The 24,252-nt window shown below is 40.2% G+C and overlaps 1 protein-coding gene across 1 annotated transcript in view; it reads right to left on the minus strand.

The window, feature by feature from the left end:
• DNAH11 (dynein axonemal heavy chain 11) overlaps positions 1 to 24,252 on the minus strand; it is a 4,606,558-nt gene that overhangs the window by 3,488,421 nt on the left and 1,093,885 nt on the right. Inside the window, exons 22-23 of the mRNA XM_044065542.1 lie at positions 16,928 to 17,011; positions 9,949 to 10,107 (exon numbers count right to left, since the gene is read on the minus strand). Coding sequence (XP_043921477.1) covers positions 9,949 to 10,107; positions 16,928 to 17,011 — 243 coding nt within the window. The remainder of the gene's footprint in view (positions 1 to 9,948; positions 10,108 to 16,927; positions 17,012 to 24,252) is intronic.

Consider the following 24,252-nt stretch of genomic DNA (forward strand, 5'->3'; position numbering starts at 1 on the left):
TTATCTTTCAAAGCTCGGGGACTGAACCATGCACAAATGGAGCAATCTACATTAAGGTGGGCCACACCTAAGCACAACACACACAAAGTGTGGCCATCCGCTAGGGAGAGCTTATGGCCACACTCTGTGCAGTGCTTAAACATAAGATTTTAAGCCATACTATAAGGAAAGAAGCCTTAAAAAAGAAGCATACAGACAAAACTTTCTTTCATTAGACTAATAACACACACACCCACTCACCACACTGGACTGACTAAGGGGGGGGGGGGCACCACAGACAAACTACTCTAAACTAACTCAACTACAAACATACACTCCACGCCAAAGCAATGGGAGGGCTTGGGGGCAGACCAACCTCCCCACTGGTGCAGGATCTCAATGATATCTCCAAAGGGATGGATTCTAGTATTTTATGTCTGTTACTATATTAACTACTTCTAGCAAAGTTGGTCTAGACATTGATTTCCATTTTCTGGTAATTGCTTTTTTGGCAGCCACCATAATTAGACATTACTATGTCTAGGCAATTCTGAATCTGTATCACAGCTCAAAAAAATCATCTCCCCAGCATCAAAAAAATCATCTCCCCAGTCAACCTAATCCGCTCACCCAGCATCTCCAACAGAGCAGTTCACAGGGAATCCTTAAAGTCAGCCAGTTCATTACATTCCCAAAAATATGCTCCCAGCCACCTCTTTCTTGCCTGTCACACCTCCAACATTTGCTATCCACCTGAGGAAAAATTCTTTGGAATCTACTTGGGGTATAAAAATACCTATGTAAACACTTCCAGGCAAAGATCCTAAATCTTCTAGAATTTGTTGCATATTTGGAAGATATATATATATATATATATATATATATATATATATATATATATATATATATATATATCCCCCAATGTCTCTTTGTGAATTGCTTATCCAGTCTCTCTTCCAAAGCCTTTCGAAGCTTCTCTGATTGAATCTTGTAATTATCATGCAATATATTATATGTTCTACTAATTATTCCTTTTTAATGGGAGCTTCTGTTCTAGATTCTATTAAAAACTCTACCAGTGTTGGTCTTTCATTTAGGACCCCCTGTTTCTTTCTCTTTGCCTATACTCTGATATCAATCCTTGATAGGGAAGGCAATCTCTAACCTCCAGTCCAAATAAATTCTTGGCCTCTACCCATTCTATTACTTTTCTCTTTCTAGTTATTTGCTCCCAATACCTTGGTACTTTTGCTAGTTTTCTCCAATAAATTCCAATCCCCTCTTGCCTATTATCTGTATCCCTAACTACAATCATCCCCATCGGCAGAATCTCTTTTCTCCATTCTCGTGCTGATTTTGTTCTTAGAATACTCCCTGCTATATTATGAATATTATACTCTGTATGATTTTTGTTGATCTCCTTAAGAGTCTGCATCCAAAATCCCAATCTCTCCTTATTTCTTGAGCTTCCCTGCTGTATCATTATCATTTCTTCCCACTTTGAATTATACTTTTCTGCTTGTACTATGTACAAGAGCCTTAACTGTATTGCTCTAAATTACCCCCTCAAACTGGATAATCCTAGTCTGCCTTGTTCTAGTGGAAGAATCATCTTATCCCACTTGAGCCTTGCTGTCTTCCCATCCCAGATAAAATCCTTCAACTCTTTGTTAATTGCTATCCACAGCATCTCTTCTGGTTGATAAAAATATGCCTGACCTGTGTATAAAACTAAAGGGACTAAAAACATTTTAATTGCTTGTATGTTAGCATCCATAGCCATATAAAAAGAAGTTATGTCTTACCATAACGTTCCATCTGTATTGTTGATCCTCGTTCAGTCATTACGTACGGATATCGGTTCCGACCTCAGAACTGAGCCGGCCATCTTCCAAGCTCATGTCAGCACAAACTCTCGAGCTAAAACTCTTACCCAGAATTCCCCTCTCCCTGTTACCTCAGATTGAGTTTGCAAGTCAAAGGAAGGTAGAGGCTACCTCTGGTCAAATGACCTAAAGGAACCGGATGGTGAGATCCACTAGAAGCCACTGGACGGGGAAGGAGGGAGGGTCATAATGACTGAACGAGGATCAACAATACAGATGGAACGTTATAGTAAGACATAACTTCTTTATCTGATGTTGTTAATCATCGTTCATTCCTTACGTATGGGACAGAGTCCCCAGCTACCTCTATTCCTGGGAGGCTCTCATGGAAGGACATTCCTGAGCACCACAGAACCAAAAGATGCTCTTCCCCTGGAGGCCAAATCCAATTTGTAATGATTGATGAAGGTATGAGGCATAGCCCAAGTTGCAGCTGCACAGATGTCATGGTAAAGAAGCTCTGGCATGGAAGGCAGCAGAAGGTGCCACCGACCTTGTCGAATGAGCCTTGATGGTAGTCGGTAATGGAATATTACGTTGTGTATAAATGAAGGTCACAAGGTCTTTCAACCATCTAGCCAATGTGACCTTAGCAACAGCACATTCTAATCTTGGTCCAGAATAGGCCAAAAATAACTGGTCTGATTTACGAGAGGCCTTAGTCCTATTCAAGTAGAAGCAAATTTGCCTGTGAATATCTAGGGTATGTAGGCAATACCCTCCTTTGTTTGAATGATTGGGGAAGAAAACTGGCAATTCAATGGTTTGATTAATGGGCATTTCAGAAATCACTTTTGGCAGAAAGGAAGGATTAGTTCTCAAACACACTCTATCTCTATGAAAAATCAAGTATGGATTCTTGATGCATAAGGCTTGAAGCTCAGAGATAAGTCTGGCAGAAGTAATGGCGACCAAAAACAAGGTTTTCCATGACAAATATTTGAGGTTGCATGAAGAAGCTGGTTTGAAAGGAGGCATTGTCAGAGCTTGTAGAACTAATGACAGGTCCCATGGATGAATAGTTTCTCTAAAAGGGGGCTTCAGATGAATAACACCTTTTATGAAGGTCTTGCATAATTTGTGAGACATAAGAGAGGAGTCTTGGACACCCTCATGGAAATTAGATATCACAGCCAAATTAACTCTAATGGTAGAAGCCAATAGACCCAATTTAAATAGATTGGCTAGGTACTCTAGAACTATAGACGCTAGTACTGAAAAAGGATCTAATCGCTTTTCTTTCAGCCAACAGGTAAATATTTTCCATTTGCTTAGATAAGTTATTCTAGTGGAAGACTTATGAGATGCAATAAGAATGTCCCATACTGGTAAAGAAAGATTATTCTGCCTGGCAATCAAGTGAATTGGAGGAACCAAGCTGTGAGCTTCAGGCTGTCCAAGTTGGGTTGAATCAGATTCTGTGGATGGGAGATCAACCCCGGGGTTGGATGGAGAATCCATGGTTGATCTAGCAGGTGAGGCCAAAGGAAGGGGAACCAAATCTGACGAGGCCAATATGGTGCTATGAGGATCACCTTGCTCTTCAACCGACAGGCTTTCTTCAGAAACTGGGGAATGAGGGGAAGAGGTGGAAAGGCATAAAGAAGACCCGAGGGCCAATCGTGGACTAGAGCGTCCCTGGGTGACTGTCCCGGAGGGGGAATCAGGGTGAAGTAGTTGCTGCATTTGTAGTTGGTCGGGGATGCAAAGAGGTCACAGCAAGGACGGCCCCAGCGGTGGAAGATCTCCACCGCTATCAGGAAATTCAGGGACCACTCGTGAGGTTGCAGAATGCACCTGCTGAGTCTGTCTGCTATCACATTGGAACTCCCAGGAATATGCGTTGCTAGAAGAAAACGGTTGGTAGCCATCGCCCATTGCCATATCCTCATGGCCTCTCGACAAAGGGGGTAAGATTTGTCTCTGCCCTGTTTGTTGATGTACCAGACCACCACCATATTGTCTGACTGTATCAAAATAGTCCCGGACGGCAGCAGGGGATGGAATGTTTGCAACGCCAGAAGCACCGCCCTCAGCTCCAGAACATTTATATGCAGTTGGGCCTCCAATTCGGACTAAGTGCCTTGGACTGTCTGACCCTGACTTAGCCCCCCCCATCCCATCAGGGAGGCGTCCGTGGTCACTGTAGCTTTGGGTTGCTAGGGGGAGAAAGAGCGAGACCATTGTGACGGATTGTGGGTCATCCACCAATTTAAATCTTGTTTGCACCTGTGGGTTACTCGAATCTTAGCTGAAAGAGCATGCTGAAAAGGATATCAATGGGTGAGCAGTAGCCATTGTAGAAGTCTCGTATGAAACCTGGCCAGGAGGACAATGGTGATAGAGGCTGCCATGGAACCCAACAGCTGTAGGACAGAGTGAGCTGTGGATTTCTCCCTTGAAAGGATTGGGATCAGTTGTTGCTTTATCCTTAGAATTCTGTGCTCCGGAATGGATGCTCTGCAATTCTTTGTATCCAATATGACCCCTATGAATTCTATGGACTGAGATGGGGTGAGATTGGGTTTCTGCCAGTTTATGGTTACACCTAGCCTTTTTGAAATGAGGAGAGAGTATGCCACGGCTTCTTCTAATAGATGTCTGGTGGGGGCAGAGATGAGCCAGTCGTCTAGGTATGGAAACACCTGGAATCCTTGTAGTCGCAAGTGAGCTATGACGACTGCCATGCACTTTGTGAACACTCTGCGGGCTGTAGAGATTCCAATGGGCAGTACTCTGAACTGGTAGTGATTGGCTCCCGCATGGAAGTGCAGAAATCTTCTTGATGGCCTGTCCACTTTTATGTGGTAGTACGCATCTTGAAGATCTATCGAGCACATCCAATCATCTTTTTTTCCAAAAGCAGGAGGCTAGACTGTACTGTGACCATCCGGAATTTCTGTACTCTCACAAACTTGTTCAATACACTGAGATCCAAAATTGGTCTCCAGTCCCAGGTTTTCTTTGGCACCAAAAATAGTCTTGAGTAGAATCTGGATCCTATCTGGTCTGGAGGGACTATTTGGATGACTCTTTTTCTTAGCAGCTTTGCTATTTCTAGTGCTGCTTCTTCCCTTTGACTGGGTGGAACAGTGGGTAAATTTGTTGGGAGGGAGGGACAAAGATCGAAGGGGATATGGTAACCTCTTGTTATTATCCTCTGTACCCAAGAGTCGGTGGTCATGGTTAGCCAGGCAGAAGGGTACAAGGAGAAACGACCCCCTACCACCTCCAGAGAAAAGGAGTTGGACCACTCTTCAGGAGCACTGATAGGATTGACCAGGAAAGGAATCCCTGGAACCCTGGTTATGCAGACCCCCCTCTGCCCTGAAAGGGGTGTCTTCCCTTAGAATTTCCCACTCTGCCTCTAGGGGAGAACTCAGCCTGTGTGTCACGGAAAGGACCCTGAGACTTTTTGTGCCATATCTTCCCAGTCTTCTGGTTTCTGGAGAAAGCACGTTGAGGGGAAGAATAACAGACACCTATGGCAGAAAGGGTCTTACCATCTTGTTTACATCTGGCCAGTGTACTTTTAACTTTGGGTACAAGAGGTTTCGATGGGAGCTTTGAGAAAGGAAGCCTTGAAGGGTTCCAAGAAATTACATAAGCGCATCCAGGCATGTCGTCTCAAAACAGCACCTGAACTCGCTGCTCTAGCTGCTCCTTCTGATGCATGAGATATCAAGCGCATGGAGGAGTTTGATCTCGATTCAATGGTAGTCAGCTGACAGGCCACTTTGTTACAGACCTCATTCGACACGGCACCAGCCAAAGTTTCAGAGAGCTCAGATACTAAATCCCTTTGAAGCCTGGTGAAGTGTGCCCATATAATTCAGGGACCTGATTGCAAAGGTCGCTGATGCAAAAGTATGCTTCCCTATTCTGTCCAGAGCCCGTGACACTTTGTTGGGCGGATGGACTGTTTGGCTTTCTTTTTCCGCCAGGTCCTTCTTGGTTGTGCCCACCACCACCAGAGCATCTACAGGAAGACCTTTGGACCAATGGGGGCCAGTAGCAGGAGGAGACAAAAATTTATCTGGCCTCTGGGGAATGGCCTCAATGGTGTCAGGAGTCTTCCACGCATGCTGCACGACAAGCTGGACCAGTTCATGGGCAGGTGGAGTAACCCAGGAGGTAGGAGGCTGGGTGCGATAGGCCTGCAGGAACACAGACTCTTCAGATGTAGGGTTAGAGGGCTGCCAGTCACCTCTCAGTTTAAGGATTTTGAGGATATCACCAAAGGATACCTCAGAGGGTGAGCGAGGGGATCCTTCCCCATCATCAAAGTCTGTGTCTTCAGTAAGGGACTCCTCTGTGGAGTCCATGTGCTTTCTCTTGAATGAGCTTTTGCGATGAACATCCTCTGAGGGGGAAGCCGGGGAAGACAAAGCAAAAGGGGTTTCCTGTGGGAGTACATCCTGAGGCCCTTGTACCTGGTGTCCACTAGGAGTGACTTGTGTACATAGCGGGCCAGAGGATGGTGGGGAGACTGACAGCACAGTATCGCCAGCAGATGCCAAAGCCTTCTCCATTAGTTGGAAAGCCAGTCCACTTGAAGAGGGGTGAGTGTCCTGGACAGGTGTCACCCCTCCCCTAAATGGCTCAGCCTGCTGACTCAGAGTCCCTGGATGGCTGTGAAACACCAAATTATGTATGCCAGAGCTGACATCCTGGGTCGTAGCAAAACTGTCCTGCCACGAAGGCAACTGCGGTTCCTTAGTGAGGTTCATGAAGGGAACCATAGAGGGGGAAGACTGTGCTATATCAAGGGGCTTCAAAGGCAATGAAGGAGGAGAATAAGTAGGGGGTTTTGGTAAAGGGTGATCACCTCCCGAGGAAAGATGGGTCCTGGGGGGCAGGATACCTCTGGCCAAAAGCACTTGTTCCACAAGACGCAACACGTCGGGGCTTCAAAGGCAATGAAGGAGGAGAATAAGTAGGGGGTTTTGGTAAAGGGTGATCACCTCCCGAGGAAAGATGGGTCCTGGGGGGCAGGATACCTCTGGCCAAAAGCACTTGTTCCACAAGACGCAACACGTCGTGTTCAGAGAGGCTTCTAGTGGATTTCACGGACACGGCTAAGGGGGAGTCAGGTCTATCCACAGATGGGACAAGCTTGGTGCCCACATCACCAGTCTGCACTGAAAACAACGGTGCTGTAAAGGACTGTACTACAGGTGTCTGCACCAAGGAAATCATAGGTGCCGAAGTCATGGTCTGCACCAACAGTGATGTTAGTGCTGAAGTGGTTGTCGGTACCGAAAAAATCGGTGTCAGTAACTGAGTTGTCGGTTCCGGGTAAGGTATTGGAGCAGATGTGGTTACAGCCTGCACCGACAGAATAGTTGGTGCCGGTAGGAAGGTCTGAACCGAGAAGCCCCTCGGTACCGATACAGTAAGGGGCAAGCTAGACGGTGCCGATGGCCTCGGTGCTGAAGTCACAGATGGCACCGATGGCCTAGGTGCCGAAGGTCTAGGCACCGAAAGAGTCAGATCCAAAGTATTAAGCTTAGCCTTCTTAGATCTTGGTTGATGGGAGTCCCCAGCCGGGGACGAAGGAAGAGATTTGGCCTTTGAAAGATCATTAGTTTTTTTCTTATGGGATCTAGGAGGGGTTGAGGCCTCCAACCCAGAAATAGCTTCTGAAAAGGGAGATTTGAGTAGTCCCTTCAGCAACAATTTATTTTTCCTCTCAATCAACGTCCTATTAGAGAAGTTCTTACAAATTGCACAGGGCGGATCAACTGATAAATGAGGCACACCCAAACAATAGACACACAGGGAATGTGCATCTGAAGTAGGTAATTTATGTCCACAATCTGAACATCTCTTAAACCCTGGACTAACTTTTTTTATCCATGATAGGAAAGGATGAAATAGAATGAATACCAGCAATGGTACAAGAAATACCCAAAGGTAATGAAGAAAAGGAGTCTACCAACGATGGTATAGAAGAAAATACCTCGCGGTAAAAAGATTGGAGGAAATTTAAGAAAGATAGTCGCTAAATGCAATAAGGTAAGAGAAAACAATTTAGAAACTTTTCTGAGAGAAAAAGTTGTTTTAGACTAGAAAGACAACACATATTGTACTTAGCTCAAGAGAAGTAGCTTGACATGACCGAATGGCGACATGGCAAACAAAATCTGAGGTAACAGGGAGAGGGGAATTCGGGGTAAGAGTTTTAGCTCAAGAGTTTGTGGCTGACGCGATCTTGGAAGATGGCTGGCTCGGTTCTGAGATCAGAACCGATACGCATATGTAAGGAATGAACGAGGATTAACAATATCAGATCAAAGCTTCCAGTTTCTCAGTTTTTGTATTATCTTCTGTTTAGTCTCCTCCCACATATCCTTAGCTGCCACAACAGACACATTTCTAATCCATACTCTTAAATATGTCATTTTTTCGTGTCTCCATAAATATAGATATTGTTGGACCAATTCGTGTGTGGGTACATAATTTACCACTATTGTCCTTGTTTTAGTTTTCTTAATGTTATATTCTGAGAAGATTTGAAACTGTCATAAAATGTTACACGATACTGTAATGTCCCTTTCTGGTCTTGTCATGTATAAAATGAATTCATCTGCAAATATGATGCTATTCCACTTGAGAAAAATATTTAAGAAACACATCCTCCACCAAGTAACCCAGTATCTAGATGATAGCCATTCTGTTTCAAATTTGACGCAGGAATCTTATCTCTACCCAAATCTAAATGGCAAAAGAAATGTTTTTTTTATGTGTAGTATTATCAACAAGACTGATCAAACTCTATAAGTCTGTCAGTTACAAGCCTCCTCTCCACAAATGTTCCCTCAACCCTGACTAGAAATTACTTCTGCATCTTATTCCGGAAAAGGTAGCACACCATTATTCTCCCAAGATGTATCCATTACATCAACATGAATGTGCTTTAAGTATCATTCTTGGGCCATTCTATTTCTTTTTCTATTTTAATAATTTTAATCTCTCTTTCTCTTTCTATTAAATGCTGCTGTTGCTGTACATGTTAACAGTCCCTTGCATTACTGTTTTATGTGCTATGCTAATGTGACCAGCTTCTATATCTCTTCTTGAACTGCAGCTATATCATGGGAATACTTGGTAGTGGGTGATGGTTTGTGAGGTTCAGAAACTCCAGACATGTTCATCTATGTTGGAAGGTTCATTATGCATGCATTGCTTATTGTTAATTCAGTCACTAAGGAGGGGAGATGGCAACTCCTTAACATCCCACTCCTGCTGAGTTTATTTTTTAAATTGGAATGGGGGTTAAGGAGGTTGTCACCCCAGGTAATGGAATTAATGTTAAACAGCTCCAAAAACAGCACTACCTGCTTCAGACAAGTGATGGTTGTAAAGTTGTACAACAGACTTGCAGTATGAGAAAAACTGAGTCACTCATTATTTACAATACAAACTGACAAATAAATAACATTGACAAGTGTATAGCTTAAAAATGTTAAATGCTAAGTGCCTATGTAGACAGATGTTAAGGGCACTATCATGACTACACTTTAGGTTTCCAAAGTTCAGTCTAACTTGGATGCTGTCACCTTCCATGAGGACTGTTGTGTGCTTCTGTATTGTAGTTTTTTGACTGGCAGAGAAACTGTTACAATAACTCAAGCAGCAGCTCTATAACTTGTAGAATTAGAAAGCTGCAGTGAGTTTTCCTCTTTAATAGAAAGGCTAATGTCAACTAGAGCAGACAAAAGTAACTCGTTAAAATTCTCAAACAAAAGGCTGTGCCTGCCTGTTACAAGTTAGTACAACCTTATAATGTGCATGGGGAAAATGACTTTCTTATGCCACATGATGACTTATTAATATACTGTGTAAAACTGTCTGTGCCATTTTTTATATACTGTTACCACATGTAACTATCATCACAACTATTATGTCTTTTCTGTCAAGAGTTACAATCTCTTGGGTTTTGCTTGAAAGCAAATGCATTATAACAAACTTAAGCAACTATAATCCTATGCTTACAATACCCATACCAGAGTCACTCATATTCTAAACCGCAGCATGAAATTAAATCCTTTGCTGAAGTAATGGGATGAGTGCTACTCACTCCTGTTGCATTCATCAGCTGGTGCCAGTGCCTCTCTCGGATGGCTGAGTTTTGCAGTTCTGTTACTGCTCGCAAACTTGTCATCAAGTTCTTGACAGTCAAATCTAGGCCAATGTAAGCATCCCATGTCCTAACTTCTTTGTCTAGCATTCGGATTTCCTATAATGAAGAAACACGAACATTAATGCTACAGCTGACTACATAGTTTGACAGTCTGCTAAGAAACCAAAAGCAAATGCAGTCATTCTTCTCATGATCATATATTAAGCAGGTCATCACAGTAGCTTACAGAGCAATGGACCAATATAATACAACTACAGTAATGGCACCAGCTGACCATTTAAAGCAACTTAACTTGAAAGATGGCAAGTAAGTTTCAGTTATTCCAATGTTAATGACAAAGGTTATGGAAAAGATTTGGTAATGGTGATTCTAAACAGTAATAAAGAAAACATGCAAGAATTGAAGAACACAACACAATAAAATTAAATGTATCTCCATTAAACTTTGAGTTAACATATTTTAAGTTTCATATATGCTACCTTTTCTTTTACATGTGCCAGTAAATCTACTCCTGCCTATAAAATATCATTAGAGATATTTCAGGAGATATCAATCATGACACCTATAATTTAGTTCTGTCCAAGTAGTATCTGAACTGCCTGTGGATGTCCGGAATGTCTAAGATTCTTTCTTACTATTATTAAGGTTCTGGAAAGAAACAGGGGATTAACAGATTGGTTAAATGTAAACTCTGAAACCACTTTAGGCACAAAAGGATTTGATTTCAATCTTATCTTTGTGGAAAATTATAGGACTAACGCAACACAACAGCTTGAAACTCAAGACACCCTTCTTGCAGAAATCATAGCAAGGAGTATCACAGTTTTTCAAGTTAAGAAACCTAAATTCAGATTGATGAAGTGCTTCAAATGGAAGAAATGTTAGCTTTTTGGGCACAAAGTTAAGATCCCTAGGAAAAGCCATATGTTTTCTAAGAGGATGAATTTGCAATAGCCCTATCAAACATTGCTTAATTTAAGGGCAGGAAGAAAGAGGCATCTAAAGGCAGAGAAACAGAAATGGCCTAAAGATGAATCTTGACATAAGAGTAAGGAAGGCCAGAAGATATCTTACACAAATTTTCTAGACCCACAGGCAACCTGGCCTTAAAAGGGTCTTGGTTCTTAGTATGGCACCAACTAGAACATCTCTTCCACTTACTAGTGTATTGATTCCTTAGCAGCATTATTTTTAACTTCTTTTAGTACCTGCTGCATGTTTTCAAAGATAAATGCACCTTCAGGGTACTGAAAGTCAATCATTCAAGCAGCCAAATGAAGTGTTTTCAGGTTGAAGTGTATCAAACTCACCTCTGTCTTGTGTGAGTAAATCCAGTCTGTATGGAAGAGCTTGTTCATTTTTAGAAGGGATAACTGCTGGTGTCTGAGACAAAATGGAGTCTTCACCACTAACTTTGGGGAGTCCTTATGGGACTTTTGAAGAACTCTGGATATTAGTGGAAAGGGTAGAAAAGCATATAGGAACATTCCATCTATTGGAATAAGAAGTCATCTGTCTTTCGGGTCTGTTTATAAGGAATCCTGGAGCAGAATTTCTACAACTGTTTGCCTTGAAATCAATCAAACAGCTCTATTTGAATTATTCCCCATAACGGAATCAATTCCTGGAAGACATTGGCTGCAGTTTCCATTCATGATGATTGTCCTGGCCCTGCCCAGATAGTCTGTTATAATGTTTACTTTGAAGGAATGTGTGAAGCCTGTAGAATCAAAATGAACTGAGCTGCTACCTCTCATACTACAGCGGAAAGTCTGCAATGGAATACAATCCAGTACCCCAATTTGTTTATGTATTGTATCACTCTGGTGTTGGCTGTGATTACTTGCAGTGGTCCTCAAGAACAGAAAAAATTTAAGGCCTATACAGCATTCACTACTGGCATCACCTCCTTGGCATTTATGTGCTTTTTGCCTGTCCTGCTTGTTTCACAAACCTTGCACTTTCAAACTCTTTTGATACAAACTCCAAAGCAAAGTTTAAGGCATCTACTGTGACAGACTGTAAAGGAGGCAGAAGGGAGAAGGGAAGACCTGGGCTGAAAGATAACTGGTTTACCCACCACAGTAACTCCCTTCTCACAACCCCCAGTAGTAAAATGGAAATACAACTATCACAGAAGCCAACAAAACTAGAATCCTGAAAAAATACCCTACAGATTGCAAAGACTGTTGGGAACATATCAAGAAGTTTTCTCTGTACAGATCAATTTTGTTTTTAGGAAGAAAGTCCTTTCCTAAGGAAGTATACAGAAGACCTCCCAGAAAAGAACTGTTCTATGAGATGAGATCTGATTTAAATTCAGTTGAAACCACAGACCAAGAAGGAGCTTCTTGACACATCTCAGGAAGCCTAGATAATTGGAAAGAGTCTGCAGATATAAGACAATCATCCAGTTATGGATAGAAGTGTATTCCTTCAAGTCTGCATTAAGCAATTTCTGGTGTCATAAAAGTATAAATATCCTTAGTGCAGTAGACAAAGAAGTGATAACATGAGCCAGATACAGAGGAAAAATTCTGAATTTCTTGCCAATAGCAATGTGATGGCACCATCTGTTAAGTCTAATGTTACAGTGAAACTGAGCGGGTAGAAGTATGAAAGCTAACAAGGTTTTGGAGGGATAGGATTTTGAATTTTGGGACCTTGATATAGAGACTGAGAAAGGATAAATCTAGAACTGGTGTCCATTTTCCATCTTTCTTCGGTACCAGAAGGAACTCTGAATAAAATCCTTGCTTATCTGCTATGAAGGTATGAATTGTATGACCCCTGAGGCAATGTCATCCAAAACTGGAGAAAATGGGGATGTTTGTTTTAAAGAATGAAGAAGATTCTCCTGAAAAGGAATAAGCGACTTGCTATGTTCATAGCTCATATGTTCATAGATAAGTACTAAGCAATCAGTCTGCAGACTATTACATGCCTAGCCAATAACCAGCCAGTGACCAAAGTTAAGAATCAAGCTCTGTACCTTGCGTGAGGCAAACTCGTTAACCATTATGCCATCTCCAAACCAAATATTAGTAATTTTGGTGATCAGACCTATCATGGAGGTCGTTTTTATTAATGCAGCCCCCCACAATTTCATAGGTTTCATTCTGACTTACTTTCATTATTAACATACATGTACACGCATGTTCAGGTTCAAACATTACAATATATCTATTCCCAAATCCTACACTGAAAGTCTAAAATTTCAAAAGGCTTCTATGCTGAAACTTGAGTTTGAACAAAGAACCTTTCGATCTGTGGTCTAATGCTCTCTCAACTGAGCTATTTAAGCTTACTTCTATAATCATAGGTAAGTACTAAGCTAGCTGCCCCTGTGGACCATTTTAAGCCTAGCTAATTTTCCTTAGTGAGAATCAAGCTACGTACCTGTTATTGGTGAGGTAAACACCTTAGCCATTACACTAACCCTGACCCCTTATTCTTCTTCTGGCAAGACTATTAGGCTCATAGATTCATAAATAAGTACTAGGCTAGCTGCCCCTGTGGACCCATTTTAAGCCCATCCAATTTCCCTTAGTGAGAACCAAATCCTGTACCTCTTGTCTGTGAGGTAAGCACCTTAAGCATTATGCCAACCCCAACCCCTATGTGTATCCCTGTTGAATGATTCTCAGTGCTCATTTGTCTGACAATCTGTTGCCAATGAGGATGATGAAGGCCTAGTCTGAGGGATAGATTTACCAGGTTGGGAGGGGGCTTGAAGAGTCAAGTAGTTACTCTGACTTTTTGAACTGTCCTTGGTTCCGGGAGGCTTTTCCTTTCTTTTTAGAGCCTCCTTGCCATTGTTTTTTTTTTAATCATGCTTGTTAGCAGCTTGCTGCTTGATCGTTTTTAAAAAGGCCCTGAGTTAGAAATATAGTTTTGAATGAACTTAGAAAAGAAGAGTTGGAAAAACTTTCACCCCCTAAGTCAATTTTCTTCTTATGACAAATCATTTTAAGGACCTCAGCAGCAGAAGGGTCAAACAGAAGATCCTTGTCTAATGGATAAATTCCTGTATAAGTGCATAGTTATTGAGATATTTAAGAAATATGAAAACATGCGCTCAGTTGTATATTTAGCAAAAGCAATAATACTGAATATCTCTCAAAATGTGTGACTTACAGTGCTAATATCAAAGACAGTTTTCTTCAGCATCTAAGGTTTCATCTAACGTCATGTAACAGTTTGTAAGTTTTTTCAAGAATTAAATAAATATGGAAATATTGCTTATTTTCATAATTACTATCAAATAACTATCAATATTTCCAGAATAGTGTGATATAAATCAGCAATGACAGTGAAATATCCTGTCTCCCACATTGGTGTTTCACACCATACACCTCAATAACATGTAGGATTCTCAGTTATGAAAATATGAACATAAATTTGAAAATATAAATAAGTGGCAAACAAAGATCACTTTCTCCACTACAGGACATCCTAGAGTAACAATCTTAGTGCTGTTTTGTTAGTAACTACTTGCTCTTTCTAATACTGCCTATTATTAACTGACAAGTCACTTAGTTAAAAAAGCCAGACCCCAAAAAAGTTCTGGACACCATAAGCTGGTATGGGTGTGAACCGGATGTATACATGCATTTTAGGCCTGAGTGAGTTAACCTGTGAAGTTGGAAGGTTCACAGTTAAGTTTCTCATTTTCTCAAAGAAAGTCAGAAACAGTTTCAGCATGTGAGCCTGGCAGTAAAAGATTCTGAAAGTTAATGTAAAAGAAGAATACACTTTCTTTTCAAGTCTATCAAAAGCATTCCCATCCTTGTCAGGTGGTATGGGGTTAGCATTTATAATGTTATCAGCAGTAAACGTTTAAGAAAGTGAAATAACTACAGGCTCTGCTTTAAGCTTAGAAAACAGATATTTATAAATTTGAGGTACTTTGTAAAATCTAGCTGACTTTTCAGGAGCAGGAGCTCGACTTTCAGGTATGATAGAAGTTGTTAGGAATACATACTTTAAAGCTGATACAACAGTAGGGACAGCTGAACATATCAGATAATCCAGCTGCAACAAATTATAATACTTTTGAAGGGAAACAGGGATTTCATTCTGTTCCCACTGACATTCCTTTTATTTATAGGTTCATAGATTAATACTAGACTAACTGCCCTTACGAGCCATTTTAAGCCTAGCCAATCATCCCTTGTGAGACTCAAACCCTGCACCTTGTGTTTGTAAGGCAAACACCTTAACCATTAGGCCACCCTCCCTTTACTTTACTTAAAGTCTTGGAAAAAGAAGGCCCTTCTGGAGATAAATCTGAAATAACACTTTTCTCGAAATCAGAAGTTTCAGCTTGAGAAGAAATCACTGGAGAGGACTCCCCCCTCCTTTCCCTACTCTTCTTGTCAGAATGTAAGGGATTTTTTCTGTTGGTAGTCAATGAAGAAACAGAATTTAAAACATTAAAGGCAGAAAGTAATCCCTTAGCAGATTCTTGCAAGACTTCATTTTTTTTTTTTACTTTTCCTGAGAGGCTCCCTGGAAAAAGACTCATGGCAAGGACACTATCCCAGGAATTAGACACCCTAGGCAATCTGTGCAGTAGTATTTCACCCACTCTTTCCCCTGGAACCAATAATAGTGGCTCTTCCCTTGCTTGTGTAGTCACAGAGGACATTTCTAACTCCTAGTCCTTAGTGGTTTCTCAAGGAGCTACATCAGAGGGACTGAGAGACACTGAGGAGCAGTCTGAGGAGCCAAGTCCATTTTCAGTGCAGTCACCCAACAAAGACTGAGGTAGTGAGAAAGCCAGCATGACACCAGAGACATTTTCTTTTTCTTGAGAATGGGAGAAGGAAAAAACAAGGAGATCAGTAAATGTTCCATAGTTTAGCTCAGAAAGAATATTAATTAATTATGATGTCATAGCCACAAGGTATAAAAGAAGGATGATGGGATTGTGCATTGATTCTGATGAAATCCCTATGGAAAGGGAAGAAAGCGCTCAATCATTTTTTTTTTTTTTTTTCAAATAAAGTGTAAGTGGTGAATCCAAACTCAGCAGTGTTTCTTTTGACATTACAAGTGGATTTTGGCACTGTTGGACTCACTTATTACTTGTTAGCTCAGAAAGAAGCCTGAGAGATGGGTAGCATAGCCTGGGTAAGTCAGTAAACTTCTTGACAGAACAGTAAAGATGTTGAGATAAAAAAAGATAGTCCCAAAAGCACAATGTCCTGGCCCAACACACTAATTCTATGAAAAAATATGTAAAAAAATAAACAGTAAAACTGGATTTTACACATTTTTCATACCAATATTAAAAAGATAGAATTCTCCTTAAAAGTCTTGATAGTTCATAAAATAAAAATTGCCCAAGCATAAAACAAATTCACAGAAAAAACATATTTTTTTTCCGCAGAAAGGATAAAATGTGGTAGGTTTTATCCAGCAAGGTATTTATTTGTCCAGCCTTGAAGGATCACTAGCCGACCATCAGCTTCAGGAAGCCCACAGAAGGAGCACACTTCAGCAGCAAGAAACCTCTTAAGCTTTTAGAGCCTAAACTGCTTCTTTTGTGTAGCTGTGCTTGTGCCCCCAGCACCTAAGGTACATGGAAGGTACCCTAAAGATTTGAAAGCTGGCCAGAATTCATATCCTTGGCAGGGTATTACCCAAAAAGGTTAGGCTACTACAACAGTGATCTAATGTTAAACAGCAAAGTATTTCTCTTAACCTGTTTAAATATCAATTGGACAAGCAGATGGATTACTGTACATTGATCCCTGGTTTAGCAGCCTTGTCCTTTATGGATAGAGGCATCATGTAAATGTCCCAACATATGCTTGTTTTGCCCATCTGTTGTTTATTTGTTCACAAAATAGAAGGGCTACCATAACAATACATGGCTAAGCTTCTTAATAGGACAAATGTTACGACTTACCTTGGCAAATCTTCTAAGTTCTGAATCCATCTGTTCCACATTAATATGTTTCCACTGGGTTACAGTCCAGTCTTCAATGTTACTCTGTTACAAAACAAAAAGTCAAAAAGTTTAGGAGGCAAAATGCAAACAGTAGCATTCAGTAGTTATGTCAACCAATATCATTGTATTGACAACACAGATTTCAAAAGCAAGTCTGAAAACAATGATGGAAAGCCTAGCAATGATCAAGGATATTAAGACCAGTGCATCTTATTATAGGATGAATAAATACTGCATGCCAAAAGAAAAACTATTATGTCTGTGTTTGCTCTTGCAGTGAATAATTAGATGTCTATTCTTTCCTGCCATCTATCCCTAACAAGCAGATTCTTGGGGGCAGGGGAGGAACTGATGGCGTTAGTGAAGAGCGACCCTTAATGAGTGTTGATATGCTTTAGAGTTAAGCATATTTACTACCTCAAGCAGATTTACTGCTGATTATGCGTTTCAGAACAGATAAAATAACTCTATTAAGGGTAATCTAGATATCACCTTATCCACAAAATGGATTCAGATGCTACTAAGCAATAAAGGTACCTCCAAAGTAATTTTCTGTCTACACTAAACTATCTACACACAAATTATAATTACTCTTGTGGTCTGAGCCATGGCTGGAAGACGTCAAAGATGGATTAGTTCATTTATCATTAGCAAACAAACATAAAAATAACAATATATATATATATATATATATATATATATATATATATATATATATATATAGTGAGACAAAGTTGATAAAGAGGTTGTCATGGTACTCAAAGAGCTCTGTTCTGTGGAGATACAGAATATACAATAGGCAAATTAGTTAAATTGATGAACAATATTATCCCAAGAGCATACAGAACCCACCACAATCCAGCAAGTTAATAGTGCCAACACCAGACTGAATTAATATTTTTTTGTTCATTTGAGATTATAGGAAGGATATTAGGGATGCGTCGATATCCTCTCTGTTCTACATGATCAGCTTTCTTTACAGCATTGGGTGTACAGGACCCTGTGCCTGATTGCTATATCATGGATCTTTAATCTACAGTTGCTCTAGTAAAGTAGTGTCACAGTGGACATTTTTCTACTTACTTGTAAAGTGACAAGAGAACAAGATAAACTATTGGTATTATGAAGTAAGATGAGACAAAAATGTATGACAGGGGTACATTAATCAAATTGTTGCATGGGTTTAACAAAATGGTGGTGAAAAGTAACTAACGAACTGTTAGTCTCCCACCAGTATCAAGTGATGTGCCCGAGATTCTCAATGATTTCCTCAGCCATTACCTTACCAATTACCTATAAATATGTGAGGTTAAGTCCACACACACCTCCACAGTTTTATACTTGCAAGGCAGACAAAATTATTGCACTCGTAATATCATTGGAGAAGGGAGGAGAGATGTGTGTGTGTAAGAGATGGCAGGCACTAGGTATGCATGGGTAAACTCTTTTTCTTTTTATAAAATAGTGTCAAACCAAATATTTCTGTTGTTGATACAGTTTCTTAATGGTATGCATAAGGATGGCTGTTTTCTGCTATAACTGTCAAAAGAAGGATGACAAACAAAGGCTCAGATATGTTGGCATTTATAGGCCTACTACCCTCACCTCTGTGGATGACAAATATAGTTATCTTAAGGTCAGTGTTGCAGTATGAGTCCTTATCCACAGCTTTACAAATATCCTCAAATCAGGTCTGGTGTCTTCTTGTGGAAGACAAAGTCACCCAAGAAACTACCATTTTCTACTGTGCTGTTCAAGGGAGAACCATCTCTGAGTACTCTGTACACCTTAATAAAAAAATTCTCTCATACAGCCCAACATTTGAGGAACTTCCTTGAACACAAAATGTTACTGGCATTAGCACAAGGAATGACAACCACATCACTCAAGTATTTCATGGACAGCATTTCCCATAAGGTAAAAAGGCTAAGAAAGATAAAGAAGCAAGAGGACAAGAGCTAAGTTGGATAAGCTGATTCTTCCAACAGAAAAAGACGGTTTACAATTACCTGATTTGAAAGAATATTTTACAGCTACAAGGTTAAGCCTCATAAACATAACACCAGCAGAAGGTTATAATTCAAACTGGAAAGGGATGATGAAGTGGGGTTGGGAGCTCAAGAAATCAGGAGAGAGTGGGATTTTGGATGCAGATCCTTGAGAACAACAGCCATACAAAATATGAATAAAGTTGCAGAAAGTATTCTGAGAACTAAAACAACACAGGAATGGAGAAAGGAAATGTTGCCAACTAAGGTTGCCACCTTTTCAAATTCCCAAAGTGGGACATTTTTTATACAAATGTCAGATTTTGCAAGGCAAAACATATCCACGGCCAGTACAAAGGACAGAACTTCACTTTTTTCCTAAATAAACGCTTATTCTTGTAGCATTTTAGTTGCTTATTCTGTTTCTTATAACATTTAGGTGTTTCAAAAACAGAATAACTTTTTTATGCAACTATTACATAAAATATAGGAAACATGTTTGTCCTAGTTTCTCAGGACATTTGCCATTTTTTCAATTTTTATGCAGGACACAACTGCCCAAAGAGGGACTTTCCCTCACAAAATGGGACAGGTGGTAACCCTATTGCCAACAGGGATGACTGCAAGTAGGTGTACAGAAAATAGGCAAGAATGGACTGGAATTTACAGGATAAATCTTGCACAGAAATAAATGTATTGGGAGTAAATGACTGAGAGGGAAAGGCCATAGAGTGGGATAAGCCAAGAAGGCATTTCGACTGCAGGTCAGAGACTGCCTTCCCTATCATGGATTAATATCAGAGTATAGGCAAACAGAAAGGGATACGGGAGTCTTAAGTGAAAGACTTGCTCTGGTGGAGTTCTTAGTTGAAGCTAGAATGGAAGTTGCTGTGAAAAGGGGGATAACTAGTACGGCATATAAAATATTGTATGGTAACTATAAGAATCGGTTAGAGGAGGTTAGAAATGATTGGGAAGAGAGAATGGAAATGCAAATTACAAGGGAACAATGGAAGGACACATGTATTGATCCCAAGTAAGCAACAAAGTCCAGAAGCTTTAGGATTTTACGTGGAAGTGTTCACACAGGTATTTTTATACCTCAAGAAGACTTCAAAGAATTATTCCTCAGGTAGATGCCAAATGTTGATCGTGTGACGGGGAAGAAAGAGGTAACTGGGAACATTTTTTTCTGAGACTGCAATAAGCGTGTAGTTTTAAAAATCTTCAGGATACAATGTAAGAAATACTAGAGGAGCAAACAGCTTTAACTAAGGAAATTATGCTGTTGAGCTGGGGCACATGATCTGAATTGTCTAAGCATAATAAGGCCTTACCAAGTTTAATTCTATTGGCTGCCAAAAAAGCAATTATTAGAAAATGGAATCAAAATCTAAATCAACTGGGAAGGAACAAATTGCATTGAAATAAATGGAATTTGTGGGAATAATATAAGCAAGATAATGTTCAGGAGGAGGAGTGAGGCTTAAGGGAAGGCAGAAATTGAGCAATTTATGTAATGTTGATCTAAATGAGAGTTGTTGTAAAAAAGGAATACATTTATGTAATGTATAATGTATGCAAATGAAAAAAAAAATTAATGTTTGCTGTCTCTTCTATTAATGCATGTGTGCCTATATCTTAAGTGATCGGGTCTTCAGTCGTAATGACTATATTATCTGTCATGACATGGATGCCAATGTCAAGAAAATATAATAGTTTGTTATAATTGGAGATCCAATAATAATTCTTTGTATTGCATGGAGATTTATCTGCACCATGTACTACTAGTTGATCAAAAATAAGATTAAAAAAGTGATATGTATGCTGGCTTAAAAAGACAGTAAAGTAGTAGGAAAGTGGTTAGCTTCCTTACAGATTCCCTGTCTAAAGGAAGCAGTTAAATTCAAAATACTGGGTGTACTTCAGCAGACAGCAGACAGAAAATGGAGTTGAAGCAAAGCCATTTCATGTCCTGCTGCTGCTGTTTACTGTCTGGCACTGTCAAGTTTTTGTGCTTGATACAATGTTAACAGAGCCTAAGGGGTGCTTAACAATTGCTAAGCATTGTTAAGGTCAGGTCTCACACTAAAGTAGAGCTGAAAAAGTTAGTCATTTAATTGTTTTTTTAGCTCCATGCACTACAAAGGCATTTTAAAAAAAGAGAAGCCTACAAGATTAGTAGTAAAAGATCTTGCATAAAAAGGAAAAGGCCACAGTGTCCCCCACCTGTTCCCACATTTCCTAAGGGTGTCAGATGGGGGGGATCCAATCCTAGTTCCATGAATTGTGCTTACCGTGTGTCCCCATCTGTTCTGACTCCTTTGGAGGCAGACAGTGTGGACCTTACCTTGCGTAGTTGACCAGGTCTTCGGTGAACTGTGAGAGACCCTCAGGCCAGACAGCATGCACCTGCAATGGATACCTAATCTTCACAAATTCAATCCCCCCATCCCAGCCTGAAAGTCATTACTATTTTTCCCCCATCCTATGACTTACCTGATAGCTTCTCTACCAAAACCCAATCAGCCCATCTATTCCACTAAGGTGAATGACATGCATTCCTAGACTAGGCAATAACCCTATTCATTACTATCCATTAAAAATTATGACTTCATTCTTCCCCCCAGGCAAACCATCACACCCACAAGTGGCTTGCTCACTCTGTAGTTTGCTATCTCAACTGCTACTTGGTTGGGAGGAGGAGGAGGAATACATGCATCCATGCCCAGTTCTTCCTTTCCCTGGCTCCAGAATGCAGATATCTGTACTGACAGCATGAGCCAATCTTTCTATTACAAGTATGTGATACACCCAAGCCACTACCAGGCACTAGGTGTCACTAATGCCATGGGCCCAAGATTACTAGTTGTACTGTCCTTAGTGGGAAGGGTGGAGGACATATGTTAATCACCATGGGATAGGGACAGTACACTAACATGACCCCATTGCACACCCTCCAATCAAACATCAACAGCAGTGCATACTGTGAAATTGGCAACTAGGGCTAAAAAGTAGAATTCCACCCCAGCAACAAAATGATGCAGCACTAGGGTGCCTCAGTCTTCTCACTGACCCTGAACAAGGGTCAGAGTAAGTCTGGGGGTATTTAGGAGAATCCAGTAGACCCACTGGACAAGAAGAAGCATTGGTGCCAACTGATGGTGAGTTGCATGGTTCAGAAAAAAGTTACTATGCATTATATTACCAAAATCTGCCCACTTCTTTACCTTATTCATCTCCATTCCACATTCTAGGAAGGGGCTTTTCTACTTCATCTGATTCTTAATCACATTTTATTAGTTGTGTTTTTGTCATTGATTCTCAATAGTATCACAAAAATGAGTAAATGAGATCACATCTTCACACTGCAAGAAAGAGATCAAAGTCTTCCTCCCTTCTTGGGAATACTCTCCCCCCAAAAACCAAGAACTAGTACATCTAGTATTGCCAGAGTTCCCTCAATGCATGCTCATAAGCATGATTCCCCTGCAAAAAAAAAAAAAAAATAAGGGTTCTGTTTCAGTGTTTCTGGTCCCAAAGAAATATGGTTCTTGGTTGCCTACTATACATTTATTCTACAGTTATTCATTTTGAATTCATTTTAAAAAATTATAAATTTCAAGATGCACAGTGCAAATATTACTTCCATATGATCTTTAATCACTTACTTTTTAACACACCACAATAAATTACAGTTATAACATGGCAGGTTCCAAGAAATACATCACTAGTCTACAGACATCAGAATACAGATTATTTGCAGTAATACACATAACTACCAGGTAATAAGTAGAAAGACTCGTATCTATCTTCCAAGTAGTAAAATAAATTCAATTACAGGGAATAAATTGTGAAGTGGTTGTGGTAAACTCTGCAAATTAACATTAGTAACTTCTCTTCTGTTGGTCTAATAAATATGGAAGGTTCATATAATTTTGCCTAAAAGAACAAATCATCATCCACGACTTGCAGTAGTAGTCTTTCAGATGTTCCTATGTCCTTTCCTTAATGCTTGGTATTCTTATAACAGTCTTAGCACTTGGGGAAGGCAACTCCAGGAGACAAAAGTGACTAAGAGCATGGGGGTGAGGGGGTATTCCTTCACCAACGGTGGCATTAAAAGTTGATGTCATCAAAAACCTAGGCTGCTGTACCTTAATAAGTAAGATGATCTTTTGGGGTTAGTTTCCTTGACAGAGTTAAAGCATTCTAAGTTTTGCAATTTGAATGGCAGTATATTTAACAGTAGGACCACCTATCTGGTTAAAACAATCGTGCTCTCATACTTGAAAATGAAATAAGCCTGAACATTTCTTTTCCAGTTATCTGCAGTAATGTAACTTTCTTTAATGAGTTCATTGCAATGACTTGTAAGGTACATAGTCTGGGCCTGGGTATCAAGCCATTTATGCCTATTTCCTTTTCTGCCTCAAAGGTTAGCAGGTGACAGTTGGTAAGATTATTTTAACTATTTGCTCCATGTGGAGAGTTGCTAATCTTACAGGAGATGCAATTATCACGGAGTTATAACCTAGGAAGCAGTAAATTCCAGAGGGTTATTACTGCACAGCTGCAGATAAGACTGCAAATTACATGTACTACCAAATACCATAACTGACTTAATAGAATATATATATATATTGTCAAGAAGCAAATTCCACACAACAATAATATTGCCTAAAAATCTGTGTTGTAAAATACAGGCAAAAGTTGTTATCTACACAGATAAACTGCACTTCAAGGTCAGCAGGTTGATGGGGAGATCATTATTAAAAAAGAGAAAACAGTGGGGATCCTGATACTGAACTGTGTAAGATGTCTGCCTCAGATAAGCTGCAGTCTGAATAACTTTTGCATGAGTGTACCTGAGAAGTCAAAGTCAAAAGTAACTTTATTGTCATTCGGACCATACACAAGTGCACAGCTGAATGAAATTTTGTTCCTCCAAGCTCATGTACGAACAGAAAAGCACAGCAACACAGAAACAAAATACATTTACAACAACAGTGACTGAGCCAACAGTAGGCACAGATGCATCCATCAGCCATGCATGATCCCATGGACTACAGCAATCCTCTTCACCCACACTGCCACCATAACCCACTCTCACACCAGCAACATCCTAAGTCCCAGTCAGGCTTCCTCTGACACCAGAAACTAAATCCGATTTAAAACAAAACCGGCAGATAAAAACCACACTTCTGCCACCTGCATTCAGCACGATCGCTCTGAAAAGCCACAACCAGGCCAACGATCCCCTCTCATTCCAAACCATCCACATCTCACCAGCTC

The sequence above is a fragment of the Protopterus annectens genome, chromosome 3.part0 (genome assembly GCF_019279795.1).
Source record: "Protopterus annectens isolate FY-2018-M chromosome 3.part0, PAN1.0, whole genome shotgun sequence".
Classification (NCBI taxonomy): Eukaryota; Metazoa; Chordata; order Ceratodontiformes; family Protopteridae; genus Protopterus; species Protopterus annectens.